Here is a 20268-nt window from a genome sequence, read left to right on the forward strand (position 1 = left end):
ATATGTTACTTTTTTCTTGCATGACAGACATGTGAATTAAGCAGCCTTATTACTTTCTTACTACCATTTGGGTCTCACTTCTACACGTTAATAGTTTATGCAAAGAAAGTTTTCCTAAATCTAATGCACTTGTAAGTTCATCAACAATATCCTCCGATGTAGCTTTACCACTAAAAATGTCTGGAAATGATGGCCCACAATTTTACTCTGAGCTGCTGACCAATAGAAACCCTCAGTTTCTAACACCTTTGCACCACTATTGTTCGTTGTTTCATCAAAACACAGTGAATAATATACATTATACATATCATTGGCAGCTGATTTTTAAAATTAGATTCTGGGGCTTCAGTTCAAATGTACTGGAATTAAGTTCTACTCAAAATGAAACCTTGTGGAACAGATCCATGAACCCAGAGCCTCCAAAAAGGAGGCTGAATAATTGGAACAAACAATTTTAATGATCATATTATTTCAGCTATATGGCACTGTCCTTGACAATATGTGATTTCACTGCTCATAGAAACAGTGATGAACTGCCACTGTTCACAGAAGATGCTGAGTTGCACTTGTAAGACTAAACTTGTGGTGCACATTTTTGTAAAAAAAACGGTTCTGTCTTGATGTCACTCCACATTGGTTCAAAGGCTGGAAGCCTTCCATTTCCACATTTATGACAATATCACACATAACATGAAGACCTTAATGATCACTGTGTTTCTTTGCCGACTCAAACATTTTCACTCCTCCTCCACCCTCCTTGACAAACCGGTCACTTCTCATAAAACAACTGCTCATTGCCCTTCGCGTGATGCATCAATACAGTAGGTTGTTGCAGAACAAGATATGACAAATGAAAACTCTGATTTCACACTCTCACAAGAGCCTGGAATGTGTAAATATTTATCAATGGTCAAGGTTACCAGTCCAAATCACATCTGATTACAGAAAAAGTAATTACTCGTAAGAGTGACTTCTAACAAGAAAAAGCACGAGTTGAAAAAAAGGTGACTACACGTGGTAAAAGTGACCTGTTGGTAGCAGTGAGCAATGTCTGCTGGGACTAGCACCACACATGCTCTTAATACTGTATTTCATTATAGTGATCACATTTACAATTTAACCTATTTTGTGCTTTGATTATATTTACTATGTGTACATTTAATTTCCAACCAGCTTTATTCCTTGTTTCATTAGAATATTTCCATCTTTTTTCCACACCAACTAAAACCTGAGAACTTTTTTTACACACTAGTCTCATGTAAGAACAGAGATTGAAATGACAATTCACAACATATTAGGCACATTGTTACTGTCAAAAACAACTAAATGATACATTTGTCTTCCTGTGCTGTGTTCAGGGTTATACAATCATTTCACAGGACAACATTTTGGACTTTTACTGTTAACTTTACATCAAACTCTACAATTAACCTGACATAATTGGCTTGGAGAGAGCGATGAGTAAACAAAAAGGCTGCAGATTTTTTATTAAAACCTTTATTTGTCAAGATTGAAACATAGAAAACAGTGTTTACAATTTTCAACCTGTTAAACAGTCATCATCAGATCTGGAAGTTGTTAAAAAAGGTCACAAGTTAGAAATACTTCCGAAAACTATAGCATTAACAAGAGTAGTTATGCAAAACTGTTGGGAATACGTATCAAGATACATACATATGGTGTCTACATCAAGAGAATAGGTAAGACACAGCTATTTCAGTGTTGTATCCCTGAGCAAAATATAATAAGATTGTATGGATATGATCCAAATTCAACGGCACAAAACTATGTGCAATGAAGTTTCAGTAAAATATACCTTACAATAGTATTTACAATATATGTATGTGAAACATACTGTGCAAACAATATTATGAAAAGGAAAGTTGATGCTCACCATATAGCAGAGATGCTGAGTTGCAGATAGGTCCAACAAAAAGATTGTCCTAAATACAGCTTTCACCCATTAAGGCCTTCATCAACAATAGATCTCACACACACACACACACACACACACACACACACACACACACACACACGACTGCAGTCTCAGACAACTGAAACCACACTGCGAGATTCAGCAACAGTGCATGATGGGAGTGGCAACTGGGTGGGAGTAAGGAGGAGGATGGGGGCGAGCACAGGGACAGATAGTACAGTGGGGGTGGCAGACACTGAAGTGCTGCAGAATAGACAGACGGCACAGGAGAGGTGGAGAGGGGGGGGGGGGCGTTGTAGTGGAAAAGGAGCAAAGTAAAAAGACTTGGTGTGATGGTGGAAAGACAGCTGTGTATTTCTGGGGAATGGGAACAGGGAAGGCACTGGATGGGTGAGGACAGTGACCAACGAAGGTTGAGGCCATGAGGGTTAAAGGAACATAGGATGTATCGCAGGTAAAGTTACCACCTGCACAATTCAGAAAAGCTGGTGTTGGTGGGAAGGATCCACACGGCACAGGCTGTGAAGCAGCCACTGAAATGAAGGATGTCATGTGCAAACATAATTTTAGCAAATTGGGCATGACATAAGGTAAGTCATCCTGTATGGGTACAATGTCAGAAGCTTCTCTTCTCCCAATCCTATTCAATACCTCCTCATTAGTTATGTGATCTACCCATCTAATCTTTAGCGTTCTTCTGTAGCACCACATTTCAAAAGCTTCTATTCTCTTCGTGTCCAAACTATTTATCATCCATGTTTCACTTCCATACATGGCTACACTTCATACAAATACTCGTACTTTCAGAAACGCCCTCCAGACATTTAAATCTATACTCAATGTTAACAAATTTCTCTTCTTCAGAAACGCTTTCCTTGCCATTGCCAGTCTACATTTTATATCCTCTCTACTTCGACCATCGTCAGTTATTTTGCTCCCCAAATAGCAAAACTCCTTTATTACTTTAAGTGTTTCATTTCCTAATCTAATTCCCTCAGCATCACCTGACATAATCCGATTACATTCTATTATCCTCATTTTGTTTTTGCTGATGTTCATCTTATATCCTCCTTTCAAGACACTATCCATTCCATTCAACTGCTCTTCCAAGTCCTTTGCTGTCTCTGTCAGAATTACAATGTCATCGGCGAACCTCAAAGTTTTTATTTCTTCTCCATGCATTTTAATACCTACTCCGAATTTTGCTTTTGTTTCCTTAACTGCTTGCTCAATATACAGATTGAATAACATCGGGGAGGGGCTACAACCCTGTCTCACTTCCTTCCCAACCACTGCTTCTCTTTCATGTCCCTCGACCCTTATAACTGCCATCTGGTTTCTGTACAAATTGTAAATAGCCTTTTGCTCCCTGTATTTTACCCCTGCCACCTTCAGAATTTGAAAGAGAGTTTTCCACTCACCATTGTCAAAAGCTTTCTCTAAGTCTACAAATGCTAGAAACGTAGGTTTGCCTTTCCTTAATCTAGCTTCTGATTCTGAAAATGGCTCTGAGCACTATGGGACTTAACATCTATGGTCATAAGTCCCCTTCTAATTCTGAATACAAAGGTTTGTAAAATCTATGTTCCTTCCAATTGTCTCACTGTTGATAAACAGGTTTTGCCTCACGTGTTCCAATATTTCTATGGAATCCAAACTGATCATCCCCGAGGTCGGCTTCTACTAGTTTTTCCATTTGTCTGTAAAGAATTTGCATTAGCATTTTGCAGCCATGACTTATTAAACTCATAGTTCGGTAATTTTCACATCTGTCAACACCTGCTTTCTTTGGGATTGGAAGTATTATATTCTTCTTGAAGTCTGAGGGTATTTCGTCTGTCTCATACATCTTGCTCACCAGATGGTAGAATTCTGTCAGGACTGGCTCTCCCAAGGCTGTCAGTAGTTCTAATGGAATGTTGTCTACTCCTAGGGCCTTGTTTCAACTTAGGTGTTTCAGTGCTCTGTCAAACTCTTCACGCAGTATCATATCTCTCTTTTCATCTTCATCTACATCCTCTTCCATTCCCATAATATTGTCCTCAAGTACATCACCCTTGTATAGACCCTCTATATACTCCTTCCACCTTTCTGCCTTCCCTTCTTTGCTTAGAACTGGGTTTCCATCTGAGCTCTTGATATTCATACAAGTGGTTCTCTTTTCTCCAAAGGTCTCTTTAATTTTCCTGTAGGCAGTATCTATCTTACCACTAGTGAGATAAGCCTCTATATCCTTACATTTGTCCTCTAGCCATCTCTGCTTAGCCATTTTGCACTTCCTGTCAATCTAAGTTTTGAGACGTTTGTATTCCTTTTTGCCTGCTTGTAGCTAACATATGCAAAAGCACTGACTTTGCCTTACAGTTTAGCATTTGGTCACATCTGCAGTGTAGACATAGGTCTACATATCATATAATCCGGCAACAACAGGACCATGTTAATTACTTTTTCTATTAACAATCTTTTGCATCCTTACTACAAGCTATGTAAATGTTGTATATATTATGTTACATTTCAGTCTCTTTTACAACCACTTTAGTTCTAGAACTGAAATTTGTAACACAGAGATAGGTCTATGTATCATATAGTCCAGCACCTGATGGGTCCAAAATTTTAATTCTATTATAATCTTGTATATCTTCACTACAGGTTGTATGAATTATTGTGTATATTACATTACATTGTACTTTCTTTCACCACAACATTAGTTCAGGAACTAAAGTCTTGTGTTTAAGAAGCCACAATTTACACCTAGAGTCTGGCAGTGTTTTTTAAATTTTATACAGCATTTGGTAAGAGTTGGTTTCAGTGCATATACTGTACTACATTTTTAAACTTAAGGTCAACATTTATGTATGTTCAGTAACATGTCTGTCATTGTTTGCCTTAACCCTTGTGTCCACACTCAAAAAATTATACTTTGGGATAACCCAATGAATTTATTGTCGTACAGTCATGGATGGCAACACTCAGCTCTGGGTATATACAGAATCATTGCAATGAGGCATTCTAATTATTGCTGGCTACTGTTGTGCAACATTATGAACTGTTTATTATTGTGTAAACTTTCCTATGGTGAACCTCAAATTCTGGATTCTCATGGATGACAAACTGAAATGCTCTACATCTGAATACAGCAGATTAAACTACAAAGCAAGAAAAGTCTGTATTAGAAAGTTACTATCAACTGTTGATACAGAAGAGGATGATGCTACAGATTTCAACGATAAAGATCCTACTCACGAATGGATTCCAAGTAAAGCAGATGCTGCTGATTCAGATATTGGTACTTGTAATTATATTGAAGTTGAATTAGAGACAAATAATAATAGTAGCAATGAAAATCACAGAGCTAGTGGAAACAGTGTAACTGTGTCTTCTGCAGGCATTCTACTTAGAAAAAAATGGAACTAAATGGCATAAAGAACCTTTTAGGACAAGAAAGTTGCTGAGGCATAATATGTTGCGGGAAATGGCTAGTCCAACATGAGCCACAGAACTTCTTTCTATAGAGAACAGCTTTAAATATTTACAGAAGAAATGTGTGATATAATAGAATATGAATCCTACAGGAAGGCGAATCAGGTATTCACAAACTGTAACATCAATTCAGGAGCAGTAAGAGAATCCCACAATCTATTAGAAACACAAAGGTGGAGGGAAAAAAAGTGGAAGTAGTGGGCATGAACCAACTCTTTTATCTTGATACCACTGTGCACTAAACTATGGCAAGCTGGCTGCATTAGGGGATCTCGACTTTCATGTTACCATCTCCTAAGGGTTTCAACTGTTCATATGGCATTATCTGACATTTGATCATAACAAATTGTACTAAGAATGACATAGTTTTTTTAACAAATCTTCAGCACATCGTTGCCTTGAAATAGCAACATAAGAGTCATAATAGTAACACAATCAAATACAAAATGTAATATAACACCTCCCAGAGAGAGAGTGTTTGTAGTGCACACACACACAGCTTACTCCTACACATCATTTTGAGGCCACTTCCGAGTAATTCCGAGTGAGCCACGAGAGTGTGTAATGCTTCTCGTTGCCACCCAAATTGCTGCAAATGCATACATAGCCTCTCTATGTTGATCATATGCCTCTTTGATGTTCACCTTATATAGATTTTAAGATTAAGAACTACCTTATGCAGTGCACAGCTGTATCAGCGTATTATTACAGGTATTGATTTTAGTCTTGGATCAGACCATCATCAGGTGCAAAAAACATCTCAACTATGCATTTGTGTAGCTGGACAAACAACTAATAGATGCATATTGTTTCATCACTAATAGTAGCTATATATATGTAATGTGTATGTCCATTTCACCTCACAGACATTTATCCAAAACAAATGTAACCATCTTTCTAAGACATTACCCATTCTGTTCAAGTGCTCTTCCAACTCCTTTGCTCTCTCTGGAATTGCAATGTCAGTGACAATTTTTCTGTTTGCTCTCTGCAAACTTTAATTTCCTTTCCAAATTTCACCTTGGTTTCCTTCACTGCTTGCTCAGTATAAGGTAAAGTAACAGAATTTTTTTTTTGGCAGGCTTCATACTATTGATTTTCAAAAAATTTTTATCTTCTTAGTACTCATGTCCCTGATGTATGTTTGAATTTTCTGCTGTTTTGAATATTTAATTTATTGTTGACAGTCAAAAAGGTTGTGTGTATGTTTTCAAGTACTCAATGAATTTTTATTTTTGAAAAAGGTGGATCAAAGAATTTGCATTAAATTTTGCTTGAGAAACAGAATAAAGTGCAGTACTGCATTTGAAATGTAGATTGTGGCTTTTGACAAATCTATTATGAATAAGACAAGAGTTTATGAGCAGTATAAATGTTTCAAATAGGACTGAAAACAATCTGAAGACAAAGACAACCCTGGAGAGCTTAGCACATCAATTACTGATGACAATGTGAAAGAAGTACAGAAAATACTTCTGGACAATAGCTGAATCACCATCAGGGAGGTTGCTGATGATGTCAGCATAGCCCTTGGGTCATTCCAAGCAATTTTCTTTTTTTTTATGTTTTGGGCATGAAGCATGTAGCAGCAAAATTTGTTGTGAAATTATTGAATTCTGATGAAAAATGATGTTGCATCAACATCACTTAGGAAATACTGAGAACTTATAAAGAAGGTTAGAAACAGGTGGCAAAACATGGGTATATGGGTGAGACACTGAAATCAAGGCCCCATCATACCAATGGAAACTGCCTGAAGAGCCAAGACCAAAAAACATTCGACAAGTTTGATCATGTGTGAAGGTTCTTCACACCATTTTCTTTCATTGCAATGGGACAGTGGATCACCAATTCCTGCCTTGTGGTTGTGTGGTCAATAAGGAATACTAACTGGAATTTATGGACTGTCTGCATGAAGCAATCCAAAGAAAATTACCAGAAGTGGGGCAAAAACCACTCTGGAAGACTGCATCACGATAATGCTCCCATTCACACCTCATTGCTTGTTCATGATTTTTTGGCAAAAAACAAAACCATTATGTTGCTTCAGCCACTGTATTAACCAGGGATGGCTTTGAGACTTCTTTCTATTCCTCAGGCTGAAGAGAACCATGAAAGGACATTGCTTTGCCACAACTGATGAGACAGAAACAGAATCGCTGAACTAAATAATGAAAAGCGAATTCCAGAAGTGCTCCCAAGACTGGAAAAAGCACTGGCACAAGTGTATTATATCAGAGGCGGCTCAGTTTAAAGGGGACATAGTTGATGTTGATGATGAATAAATAAGTATTCTTTAAGAAAAACAAAAAATTTCCATTACTTTTTGATCACACCTCATATACAGATTCACTAAAATCTGCGATGTGCTACAATCCTGTCTCACTCTCTTCTCAACCAGTATTCTCCTTTCATGTCATTGTACTCTTTCAACTGTAGTTCCTGTATATATTGTAAATAACCTTTTACTCCCTATATTTTATCTATGAAATCTTCAGAATTTTCAAAAAGCATGTTTCACTCAACATTTTCAATAGCTTTCTCTAAAATATACAGATGCTATAAACAAATGTTTTCTTTCTTTAACTTATCTTCTAAGATAGGTCAAAAGGTTCCTATTGCATTGTGTTACTACATTTCTCTGGAATGCAAATTCACCTTCCCTGAAGTTGGCTACTACCAGTTTTTTTATTCTCCTGTAAGTAATTTACAGGCATTGTTTATTAAACTAATAATTCAGTAATATTCACATCTGTCAGCCACTGTCTTCTTTAAAACTGGAATTATCACATTCTTCTCTAAGTCAGCAGGTTTTTCGCCTGTCATATCTTGCAAACTATGTGGTACAGTTTTGTCATGCTTGGCTTTTGCTAGGTTCTTGCTAATTCTAAGGCAATATTGCCTACTCCAGGGGTCTTGTTTCCACTTGGGTCTTTGAATGGTCTGTCAAATTCTAACTACAGTATCATATTTCCCATCTAATCTTCATACTTCCTCATTATTTACTATAATGGCGTCTTAATTTCCCTCATCTGATAGCCTTTCTACATATAACTTCCATTTTTTAGCTTTCTCTTCTATGGTTGATACTAGCTTGCCAGTTGATAACTTGATATTCAAGCAACTGCTTCTCTTTCTTTAATTTTTTGAAAGGTGGCATCTGTCTTGCCCCTATATATGTATTTTTGTACAGTTTTGCATTTGTGCTCAGGCCATTTCTGCTTAACCTTCTGCACTTTCTGTAAATATCATTTTGTAGACATCTGCAGTTCCTTTCACATACTCATGTATCACATTTTTATATTTTCTCTCTTCATCATTCAAATTCAGTATCTCCTGTTTTGCCCAAGACTTTCTTCTAGGCCTTGGCTTTTAACTTAGTTGATCCTTTGCTGCCTTCACTATTCCATTTCTCAAAGCTACTCATTCATCTTCTATTGTACTGGTTTCCTATGTATCTCAAAGCAAATATTTACAGTTACAGGAACAATTCTCTTTTTAATATTTTTTTAGACCACTGAGAGTGCCTGCTGCCACCAGGTGAAATGTTTTTCTACAAAAATAATAAAAATTCAATTGCAAAAGAACTTAGCTATTCTTCTCTACAGGATAACAGCATTCTCCACCAGACTGGGTAGTTTACTGCAGAGGAATTGATGATAAACAGCACCTCTTAAATTGTCTGGTAAAGTATATGGTTCTATGAGTCTGCCACTCCCAATTCCTACTCAGTATTGATATACTACAATGAAGCTGGTAGGCTGCTTCCAACATTGCTCGAAGACTTCCATATGCCCACAGACAGTTAATGCAGTAATTTATTATCTCACTGAGTGTGACCCATATTTCAACCAGAAATTAAATGAACTGTGGATCGTTAGGTCTCTGTCTTAGAATCCATGACATAATCGTAATCTGGCATTGAGGTGATGTGACTCGAGAATTTGCAGAGTGCTCATGGAAAATTGACCATGAAAGGTAATTGTTTGTAGCTTCAGAAGCTCAAATTCTTTTCACACTTATCTCAGGATAATTTTCTTCTTATTGCAACACTAGCTCCTCTCCTCTGTATCCATTTTGCAAACTGTGGGGAGTCTACCGCAATCCCTTATCCCACTTGCAACTGATCACGTGTCTGTAACTTGCTGGAAGACTCTGCTGAATATTTTTCCAGACAGATTGCACTACTGAAGAGGTCACTTGATGCATACAAAATATGGCTGTCAATTAACACAATCAGATAAACCATAGTACTATACCCTGACTGCCTTTTTGTCTGTATTTTCGCACGTGGAATAATAGAACTTGATTACACTCTTCGGAATCACTAATTTTATTCTAGTTCCCACAGACACTGATATACACTGATTTAGGAGGCAGTTGTAAGTGTTACTGTCTGACAGTGGCGTTACAATCAGAGCCCTAACAAGGAGACCTTACAGACTGATCTGCTCTCTTTGATTTTCTTCATACTTACAGTATGCAATGCAGTGCCTACAGCAGTACAGTGAAATCTCAGATAAACTCCAAAAACCTTTCCACAGAAAATTAGAAGATTGCTGAGTACTTAAATACAAAACATTTGTTATGTTTTAACACTGTCATCACAAGCTGGGTGCATAGCATGAAATTATAGTATAATCATACAGTTGCTGGTCTGAATCTCATTACTTACACCTTTATTTACTATTACTTACATTTCATTTTTATTAACAAATAAAAATGTTTGTTAACAAATATTGAATAATAATCTTACTAAAAATATATTTTCATTTTAATTACTAATTGCATGAAATGACAGAATTCACAGATAATTGAAATTTGGAGCAGAAATGCAAAGTGTGAAATGGGCAACATTATATTTTTCTATTTGTGGGGACTGTTCATTATTGTGAACCTGTGGTACAGCCATTAATTGAAAAAGTAATCCAATGAAAGCAGGATTGGAAATAGCACATACTGTGTATGTCACCTCAGAGAATCCCTCGAGAAGCAATACAATACAATCCTATTGGATGAAGGAGTGTGAGAAAGTCAAAGAAGGGATGGTGAAGCAGGGACAGGCCATAAGGTCTAATCCTGAATGAGCAGTAGCAGCAGCAGTAAAAGAAGATGAAGATCATTACTATTGAAGAACATAATATTTTTTCATTGGACAGTAACGTATTTCTCATGTCTGTGACAAATTGTGATTTAGTTGCATACAGTCAGTAATTAAAAGTAAGCATATGTTATTTTTTTTAAAAGTATGATTCAGTATTTGATAACTAATATTTCTACTAGGTGCTAAATATGAAATTTGAAAACAAGTAAAATGAAATGTAGATTCAATCCAGAAACTCCACGAATGCTAGGCTCCTATGCTATGGGCTGAGTGATTGCTGATTATGCTAACTCTGAACTCTTCTCATCTTTAAAGATGAATCTACGAAGTTGTTTCAAATTCAACAATATGAAGAAAATCCAGACTGTTAGCTCCCCTTGTGTGAACAAAGACAGACACAACTATAAGAAACAAGCAATGGATATTATCAGAAGGACAGCCTGCACACTGAGTACTGTTCCCTCCACGGATAAGCAGAATGGCTCATACTTCTTTAAGTACTTATTTCCAGACATTGGTTGATAGGACTTTTGTTTCTAATTTGGCAGCTCCATCTGTTGTCCAAATATGAGAACTTTTTAAACATGCTGCATATCTCTCTATAAGAAGCATAATGCACTGAGTGATGCACATTTTTGTTACTAAATTCCCTACTCACTAGATTACATTAGCAGGAAGGTTTACAAGTGAATCTAAAACTCTATTGACAGCTGTAGCTGAAGTCATAAATGAAGGCAAGCAAGTTTAGGCTGTTATGCGCACCTATGTCATGCATTCTCTGACAGCCAATGCAAATTCATTACTGTTCTGAGCATTCTGCTGTGAATGATGTAGCCAATGTGAGCATTAAACATGATTTTAGTGAGCTACTTAGTGAATTTTTAATGCGTTTCTTGCGAGTTGTCTTAGCTGACAGTGGTGGTAAGTGACAAATTCTACTTAAGTAAGCAAGGGACATAATTTGCAAAATAAAGGCTTTCTTCTACCAGAAATCATGTTTACGTGCATAATGCAACTGTCATTCAGAACCAGCAACAATGCAATCTCCATCCGTGCCTCGACCTGCACACACCACCATTGTTCATGAATTGGACTATACGTTATATAAAGCTTAACCTTCCTGTGTTATACATGGCTGTCAACAACACACCAGCAGTGGACAGACCACAGGGAACATGACTCACCTGAAAGTCATCCTCCCTCATTGTGTCCTTGTCTTTCCTGTCCTCTTCCTCCTTAATGCTGAGAGCTCTAGAGCTGAGAAAATCTTCTGAAGATGAACATTCCTGGAACAGTTTTAAAAATGCTTCATAAGATGAGAGGTAAAATAGAGTTAATGCAATGGAGTCAAGTGAAATCATGTGGTACTGAGCAAATTATATGAGGAAATAGGACACCAAATGTAGTAGATGGCTTTTGCCATGTTGGCAGAAGAGTAATGATGGCTGAAGAAAACAGGATACAAAATGTAGACTGGCTACACCAAGAAAAATATTTCTGATGTAGAGGAATTTGCAGATATCTAATACCAATTTCAGCATTAGGGAATCTTTGCTGAGGATATCTGTGTTGAAGTGTAGTTTTGTACAGAAGTCAAATGTGGACAATAATCAGTTCAAACAAGCAGTGAACAGATGTTTTTGAAATATGTTGTTACAGAACAATGCAGAAGATTAGGTGGGTAGATCGAATAACTAGTGAGAAGGTATTGAACTTAACTGGGCAAAAAGCAAATTTATGATAAAATTTGACTAAAAATAAGGAATTGTTGATAGGACACATCCCGGGGCACCAAGCAGTGGCCACTTTTGGTTGCAGAGGGAAACATAGGGGGTAAAAACTGCAGAGGGAGAGAAAGGCTTGAATACATTATGCAGATTGCAATGGATGTAGTTATGTTATGTTATGTTATGTTATGTGTTATGTGATTTATTCATCTCATTACATACAATTTTCAAATCATTTGATTTGATGTACAGGAGACATGTCAAGGTTTACAAAAGAAACTTTTTTCACTTTTTTAAGAGAAATACAAAAGTTTACATTTCTAAGTTTCAGCTACACATGTACATAAAATAATAAATGTATTACAATCCCTGTGTTCAGATTGTGAAGCTGTCCTCAATGAATTCATCGACAGAATAATAACACTTTTCCACCAGTAGAGTAAAGAGCAATCTTTTCAGTGAACCAATCTCCATTTTAAATATATTACTGCCTTTTATTTTATTGAAAATTTTTAACCCCATATACTCTGGTGTTTGGGCATAAAGTTTTAAACAATGTGTTGGAAGTTTGAAGTTCTCTCTGTGGCGAGTGCTGTAGTTGTGGTCAAAACGGAAATTGTCTAGTGTATGTTGATTTCTACATAGGAACACCACCATCTCATATATGTAAAGTGAGGGGATAGATAGTACTTTTAAATTTTTTAACAGTGGTCGACAGGATTCCCGTTTTTTTGCAACACACATGTTTCTAATTACTTTCTTTTGTAATACTAGGAGCCTAGTGACATTTGCTGAATTTCCCCAGAAGATTATGCCATAACGAATAACTGACTCAAAGTAGCAGTGATAAACTATCTTTCTGGTATCCATGTTTGTGGCACCTGACGAAATACACATTGCAAATGCTAAGTTGTTCAGTTTATTTGCTAAGTAATCTATGTGTACCTTCCAATTTAAATTTTTGTCAAGATTTAGGCCTAAGAACTTCACGTGGTTTGCTTCTGTTATATCCTGATCATTGCAAGTTATCTTTATTTCACTCCTTTCTACTGATTTAGCTTCAAATTGCATCATTTTGGTTTTATTTCATTTAGTTTTAGTCCATTTTGATAGAACCAAGATTCAAGTTTTTCTAAAGTATTTTTGGCTTTTTCTGGAATATTTTCAGATGCCTCATTTTCAATTAGAACTGATGTATCATCAGCAAATAAGACTGAATGAACATCAATAGCAAGTGGTAGGTCATTTACGTAAAAAAGAAACAGATAGGAACCCAATATCAAACCTTGTGGGACTCCTTGGGGAACTGTTTTCCAGTCTGATGAATAATTGGTTCCATTTGAAGTTAAAATTACTCTTTGTTTCCTACCTGACAGGTAAGAGCTAAGCCATTTTAAAGCAGTGTCTCTGATTCCATACATCTGTAATTTGTGGAGGAGTAATGCATGGTTCACTGAATCAAAAGCTTTAGTCAGATCACAGAATATACCAGTGACCTTTCTACCTTTATCTAACGTGGAGCATATTTTTTGGATAAACTCATTTATAGCATTCGCAGTGCTTTTACCCTGTTGGAATCCGAACTGGTTTTTAAAAATTATATCATTTACAGTAAGAAAGTTATTAATTTGTTTTTCTGCAATCTTTTCAAACACTTTAGAGAAGACCAGCAAGAGAGAGATAGGGCGGTAATTCCCCATATCTTCTGTCGATCCTTTCTTGAATAGAGGTTTGATCTCACCATATTTCAATACCTCTGGAAAGCATCCCTGTTCATAAGATTGATTTATAACAGTTGACAGTGGTTGGGAAATAATATCGTACACATACTTGATTACAGATGTTGTTATTTCATCCCACCCATGTGAGGTTTTGTTTTTTAGAGACAATATTTCCTTTTCCTCATCCCTTTGGGTTATTTTTTCAAATTGTTTAAAATATGTGTTCTGGCTGTTTTCCAAATTTGTGATGCCCTGATAGAATGTCATATCCACATCTGATCTTACTATGTTTAGGAAGAATTCATTGAAACAACTTGACATCTGAACAGGGTTTACTATAATTTCATTTTCATGTCTAATTTTCAAAATCTCATGAATTTTTACTTTGGCTCCTAGTTCAGACTGAACAACTGACCACACTGCTTTTGTCTTATTTCTGTGTTCTCGTATGAATTTATTATTTGCCATTTTTTTAGCTGCTGCTACAACTTTCCTAAATACAGCTTTATATTGTTTGACATAAATAACAAAATCTGGATTTCTGTTTGATTTTAACTCATTGTGGAGCTCTCTCTTTCTGGCACTAGAGATCTTTATTCCTGTTGTAATCCATTTGAGTTTACCATTAACTTTCTTTTGCTTATATCTACGAGGAAATGATTCATTAAATACCTCTAAGAAACAATTTAAGAATTTGTCATAGTTTATCGAGCTTGAACTATTGTAGTCTACAGGCCAGCTTATTATACTTAATTTACTGCGGAATAAATCCATTTTACTTTTACTGAGATCCCTTTTTATACACACTTCTGGAGGCTTTAGGTTATTTGCTTTTGGGAGCTCAATAAACAGAGCTGAGTGATCTGAAATGCCCAAGTCTAAGCAGTATTTGTGCTTATTTCCACTGTCAAATTTGTAGTTAGTAATAATATTATCAATGCAGGTCACTGATCTGCTGTTTTCCCTAGTGCCTTCAGAAAAATTTAGCTTGAAACCAGATTTCTGAATTAAGTCACAAAATTTTGTGGAATCATTGCTTTCAACTAAGACATTTAAGTTGAAGTCTGCTGCTATAACAACTTTTTTTTTTACTTTCTTTCTGGAGTTTTTCCAGGAGGCATTCGAATTTGGTTAAAAACACTTTTGTTACCGCACATCCAGGAATTCTGTAGATTGGTATAACCAGTGTATTCAGATCACTCAGTTCTACAGAGCAACTTTCAAACACGCTCTCTTCATTTAAATAATTAAAACTATCTCTTACTGTATAACTTATGGAAGAATTGACAAGAATGCAGGAGCCTCCATGAGATTTGCTTATTCTACAAAAGCTAGCAGCTACCTTAAAATTATTAATACTATTTAGTACTTTTATACTAACTTCTGTTAACCAGTGTTTATTTAGGCAGATCATTTTAATATTTACGGATTTTGAAAGCTGAATTTTTAGTTCGTCGATTTTTGAGAATTTACGATTTGGTAGTTCTGCCCCTAAGCCATTTATATTCCAGTGCATCAATAGATCATTTTTGCTTTTAGTTATTTTATGTGCATCCCTTGTTTGGTACCTAAACTTTTTATTTTCAGTTTGAATTTTTTCTTTGTCACCCCTATCACAATGAATTAGTTTCCCTTGCTTCTTAGGACTTTACACACGTCTATGAACATTTTACTAAGGTTCACAGAGCCTAATCTTTTCAAGTGCAGGCCGTCTTTTCCCAGACACTTGCAGTTTAAGAATTTGTTTGGGTCAATGAATACTGCACCGAGTCTGTTGCACTGTTCCCTAATGCCGGTATTTACCCTGTAGATGTAAGTATCACTTATCGATCTTCGATGAATAATTCCACTAATTAATTAATTGGGTATACCGTTTTCGCCGATCTAATCAGATTCCGTGTTTCATTCATGATTTCTTCCTCACTGTTACTGCGGATGGAGTTTGTGCCCACGTGGATTAAGACACCTCTGTAGTCGTCGGTACTTAAAGTTTTGTTACCAGTTTCGCCCGTGTTTCTTTTCGTGCACAATACATTCTTAAAATGTTTGTTGAGTTGATGCGATCGGATTCCAGGTCGAACATCGACCTTGCAGTCCGGCACAATAAATTTTTTTCATATAGAATCACCTATTAACAGCAGATATGACAAGGGTTCCAAGGAATAGACTAGCATCGAGAGCTGCATCAAACTAAAGACCACAACACGCAAGACAAGAAAGAGACTACAACAAACTTTCAGACAAAATCACACAGAAATACTCTGCCCACTTCCTTTGCTTTGCATCTAACAAATGCCTTTACAGAAGTGATTACATCTATATGCATGGTATTAAGAAGAATCATATATAACATTTGTAATGCACACATAGACATTATAGTCAGTCCAACAGATAATGTAAATGTTCAAATGCATTAAATGTCAACAACTACAGCCGATGTAATGCAGAGTTGAGGATGGAATGTTCTTTTAAGAAAATTCACACAAGAGAGAACATCAAAACTGCATCACATTGCTCAGAACATTATGAACAGTGAAAGTGAGTGTATGGAAATGCTGTCCATCTTAGAAAAGGAAGATTAGGGTTTAATGTCTTGTTGGCATTGAAATCATTAAAGACTGCATCTTACAAAAAGTCAGAACATAGAATTTACATCAAGGAATTGGCAACAATGCTACAATTTGTTAATGGCCAAAGCAAAATGAATAATAGATGTTCTTGATAAAGATTGTGTGGCAATTTTGCATAAATTGTGGTAGCTTTTCAAAATAACCTCTATTCGATGAAAAAGATGATGGTGAGTCAAATGAAAACCTTAAATATTTTTAAAAATATTATTTATTGTGATGAAGTGGTACAAAGCTGCATCACTTTTCAACATAATCTCCCCCACACTCAAAGCAAGTCCACCAGTGCTTACAAAGTGCATAAATTCCTTTAGAAAAAAATTCTTTTGGTAGTCCGTACAACCACTCATGCACCATGTGGCGTACCTCTTCATCAGAACGGAACTTATTTTCTCCCAATGCATCTTTGAATGGTCCAAACATATGGAAATCACTTGGGGCAAGGTCTGGTGAGTATGGTGGATGAGGAAGACACTCAAAATACGGGTGTGTGATTGTTGTAACTGTTGTACGGGCAGTGTGGGGCCTTGCATTGTCATGTTGCAAAAGGACACCTGCTGACAGCAATCCACATTGCTTTGAGTTGATTGCAGGCTGCAGATGATTTTTTGGGAGATCTGTGTATGATTCACTGGTGACCCTAGGCATGTAATGCTCCAAAATGACACCTTTTTCATCCTACAAGGGAGTCAGCATAATCTTCCATGCTGATGGTTCTGTTCGAAACTTCTTTCGTTTTGGTGATGAGGAATGGTGCCATTCCTCACTCGCTCTCCTCGTTTCCAGTTGGTGGAAGTGAACCCAGGTTTCATCCCCAGTAACAATTCTTGCAAGGAAGCTGTCACCTTTTTGTTCAAAGTGCTGAAGAAGTTCTTCACAAGCATCAACATGTCGTTCTCTCATTTCAGAAGTCAGCTGTCATGGCAACCATCTTGCAGACACTTTGTGAAACTAGAGCACATCATGCACAATATGGTGTGCTGACCCATGACTAATTTGTAAACATGCTGCAATGTCATTCAGAGTCACTTGGCAGTTTTCCTTCACCATGGCTTCAACTTCTGCAATGTTCTGTGGAGTCACAACTCATTGTGCCTGATCTGGACGAGGAGCATCTTCCACTAAAGTCACACCATTTGCGAACTTCCTAATCCATTCATAGACTTGCTGCTATGACAAACATGCATCACCATACTGAACCTTAATTCATCGATGAATTTCAATAGCTTTCACACCTCCACTATGCAAAAACCGAATAACAGAACACTGTTCTTCCCTGGTGCAAGTCGCGAGTGGGATGGCCATCTTTATACTGCCACTGTGACAGTATGTGTGCATCTGCACTATGCTGCCACCTACAGGTCATTCTGCATGCTGTTTGTTGCATGCTTACCAACTTACAGGATAGCAGAGAGAAATTTCGATTTGTTATTACAAATTTAAGGTTTTCATTTGACTCACCCTCGTAATTAACTAGTGGCATAAAAGTTTTTTGTAAATGATAACACAAAATCAGTTAATTTTAAAAACATAATGTGAAATCAGCAGTTCCCTAGAAATACAGTGAAATTTACTATTTTCTTCATTCCTGTGTAAAAATGTTGTACATCTGAGGGCAGCAATTCACTGGTATCATTAACTGACAGTTATTAAATGTTGAATATTGAACTGAATTATTATTATTATTGACATTTTTTTTTCTCAGACTGTTAAGTCTGGTTAAAAATGGAACGTGACGCGGACCTTGATCAAGCGTGACTTCCTTGTAACTGTATGGTATACGTTATATTGCATTTAGGAACTTTCAGGTAATTGAACATGTATCAATAATTACAGATTTTTGTAGCAGTATATATATGTTTGGATGTAGCTGAATTGCATTGATGTACTGGTGGATATTGTGAGGTATGACTCCTGTAGTTGATAGTATAATTGGTATGCCACATGTCCTTGACTTCCTCAGCCAGTTGGATGTATTTTTCAATTTTTTCTCCTGTTTTCTTCTGTATATTTGTTGTGTTGGGTATGGATATTTCAATTAGTTGTGTTAATTTCTTCTTTTTATTGGTGAGTATGATGTCAGGTTTGTTATGTGGTGTTGTTTTATCTGTTACAATGGTTCTGTTCCAGTATAATTTGTATTCATCATTCTCCAGTACATTTTGTGGTGTGTACTTGTATGTGGGAACATGTTGTTTTATTAGTTCATGTTTTATGGCAAGTTGTTGATGTATTATTTTTGCTACATTGTCATGTCTTCCGAGGTATTCTGTATTTGCTAGTATTGTACATCCGCTTGTGATGTGATCTACTGTTTCTATTTGTTGTTTGCAAAGTCTGCATTTATCTGTTGTGGTGTTGGGATCTTTAATAATATGCTTGCTGTAATATCTGGTGTTTATTGTTTGATCCTGTATTGCAATCATGAATCCTTCCGTCTCACTGTATATATTGCCTTTTCTTAGCCATGTGTTGGATGCGTCTTGATCTATGTGTGGCTGTGTTAGATGATATGGGTGCTTGCCATGTAGTGTTTTCTTTTTCCAATTTACTTTCTTTGTATCTGTTGATGTTACGTGATCTAAAGGGTTGTAGAAGTGGTTATGAAATTGCAATGGTGTAGCTGATGTATTTATATGAGTGATTGCTTTGTGTATTTTGCTAGTTTCTGCTCGTTCTAGAAAGAATTTTCTTAAATTGTCTACCTGTCCATAATGTAGGTTTTTTATATCTATAAATCCCCTTCCACCTTCCTTTCTGCTTAATGTGAATCTTTCTGTTGCTGAATGTATGTGATGTATTCTATATTTGTGGCATTGTGATCGTGTAAGTGTATTGAGTGCTTCTAGGTCTGTGTCACTCCATTTCACTACTCCAAATGAGTAGGTCAATACTGGTATAGCATAAGTATTTATAGCTTTTGTCTTGTTTCTTGCTGTCAATTCTGTTTTCAGTATTTTTGTTAGTCTTTGCCTATATTTTTCTTTTAGTTCTTCTTTAATATTTGTATTATCTATTCCTATTTTTTGTCTGTATCCTAGATATTCATAGGTATCTGTTTTTTCCATCGCTTCTATGCAGTCGCTGTGGTTATCCAATATGTAATCTTCTTGTTTAGTGTGTTTTCCCTTGACTATGCTATTTTTCTTACATTTGTCTGTTCCAAAAGCCATATTTATATCATTGCTGAATACTTCTGTTATCTTCAGTAATTGGTTGAGTTGTTGATTTGTTGCTGCCAGTAGTTTTAGATCATCCATTTATAGCAAATGTGTGATTTTGTGTGGGTATGTTCCAGTAATATTGTATCCATAATTTGTATTATTTAGCATGTTGGATAGTGGGTTCAGAGCAAGACAGAACCAGAAAGGGATTAATGAGTCTCCTTGGTATATTCCACGCTTAATCTGTATTGGCTGTGATGTGATGTTATCTGAATTTGTTTGGATATTAAGTGTGGTTTTCCAGTTTTTCATTACTATGTTTAGAAACTGTATCAATTTAGGATCTACTTTGTATATTTTCAATATCTGTAGTAACCATGAGTGGGGTACACTATCAAAGGCTTTTTGGTAATCAATGTATGCGTAGTGTAGCGACCTTTGTTTAGTTTTAGCTTGATATGTCACTTTTGTATCTATTATCAGTTGCTCCTTACATCCTCGTGTTCCTT

At 36.3% G+C, this 20268-nt stretch overlaps 1 protein-coding gene across 1 annotated transcript in view; it reads right to left on the reverse strand.

Annotated features, from left to right (window-relative positions):
* LOC126106185 (zinc finger protein 586-like) overlaps window positions 1-20268 on the reverse strand; it is a 165463-nt gene that overhangs the window by 32684 nt on the left and 112511 nt on the right. The window contains exon 5 of the mRNA XM_049912422.1: window positions 11705-11806. Coding sequence (XP_049768379.1) covers window positions 11705-11806 — 102 coding nt within the window. The remainder of the gene's footprint in view (window positions 1-11704; window positions 11807-20268) is intronic.

This window comes from Schistocerca cancellata, chromosome 10 (genome assembly GCF_023864275.1).
Source record: "Schistocerca cancellata isolate TAMUIC-IGC-003103 chromosome 10, iqSchCanc2.1, whole genome shotgun sequence".
Classification (NCBI taxonomy): Eukaryota; Metazoa; Arthropoda; class Insecta; order Orthoptera; family Acrididae; genus Schistocerca; species Schistocerca cancellata.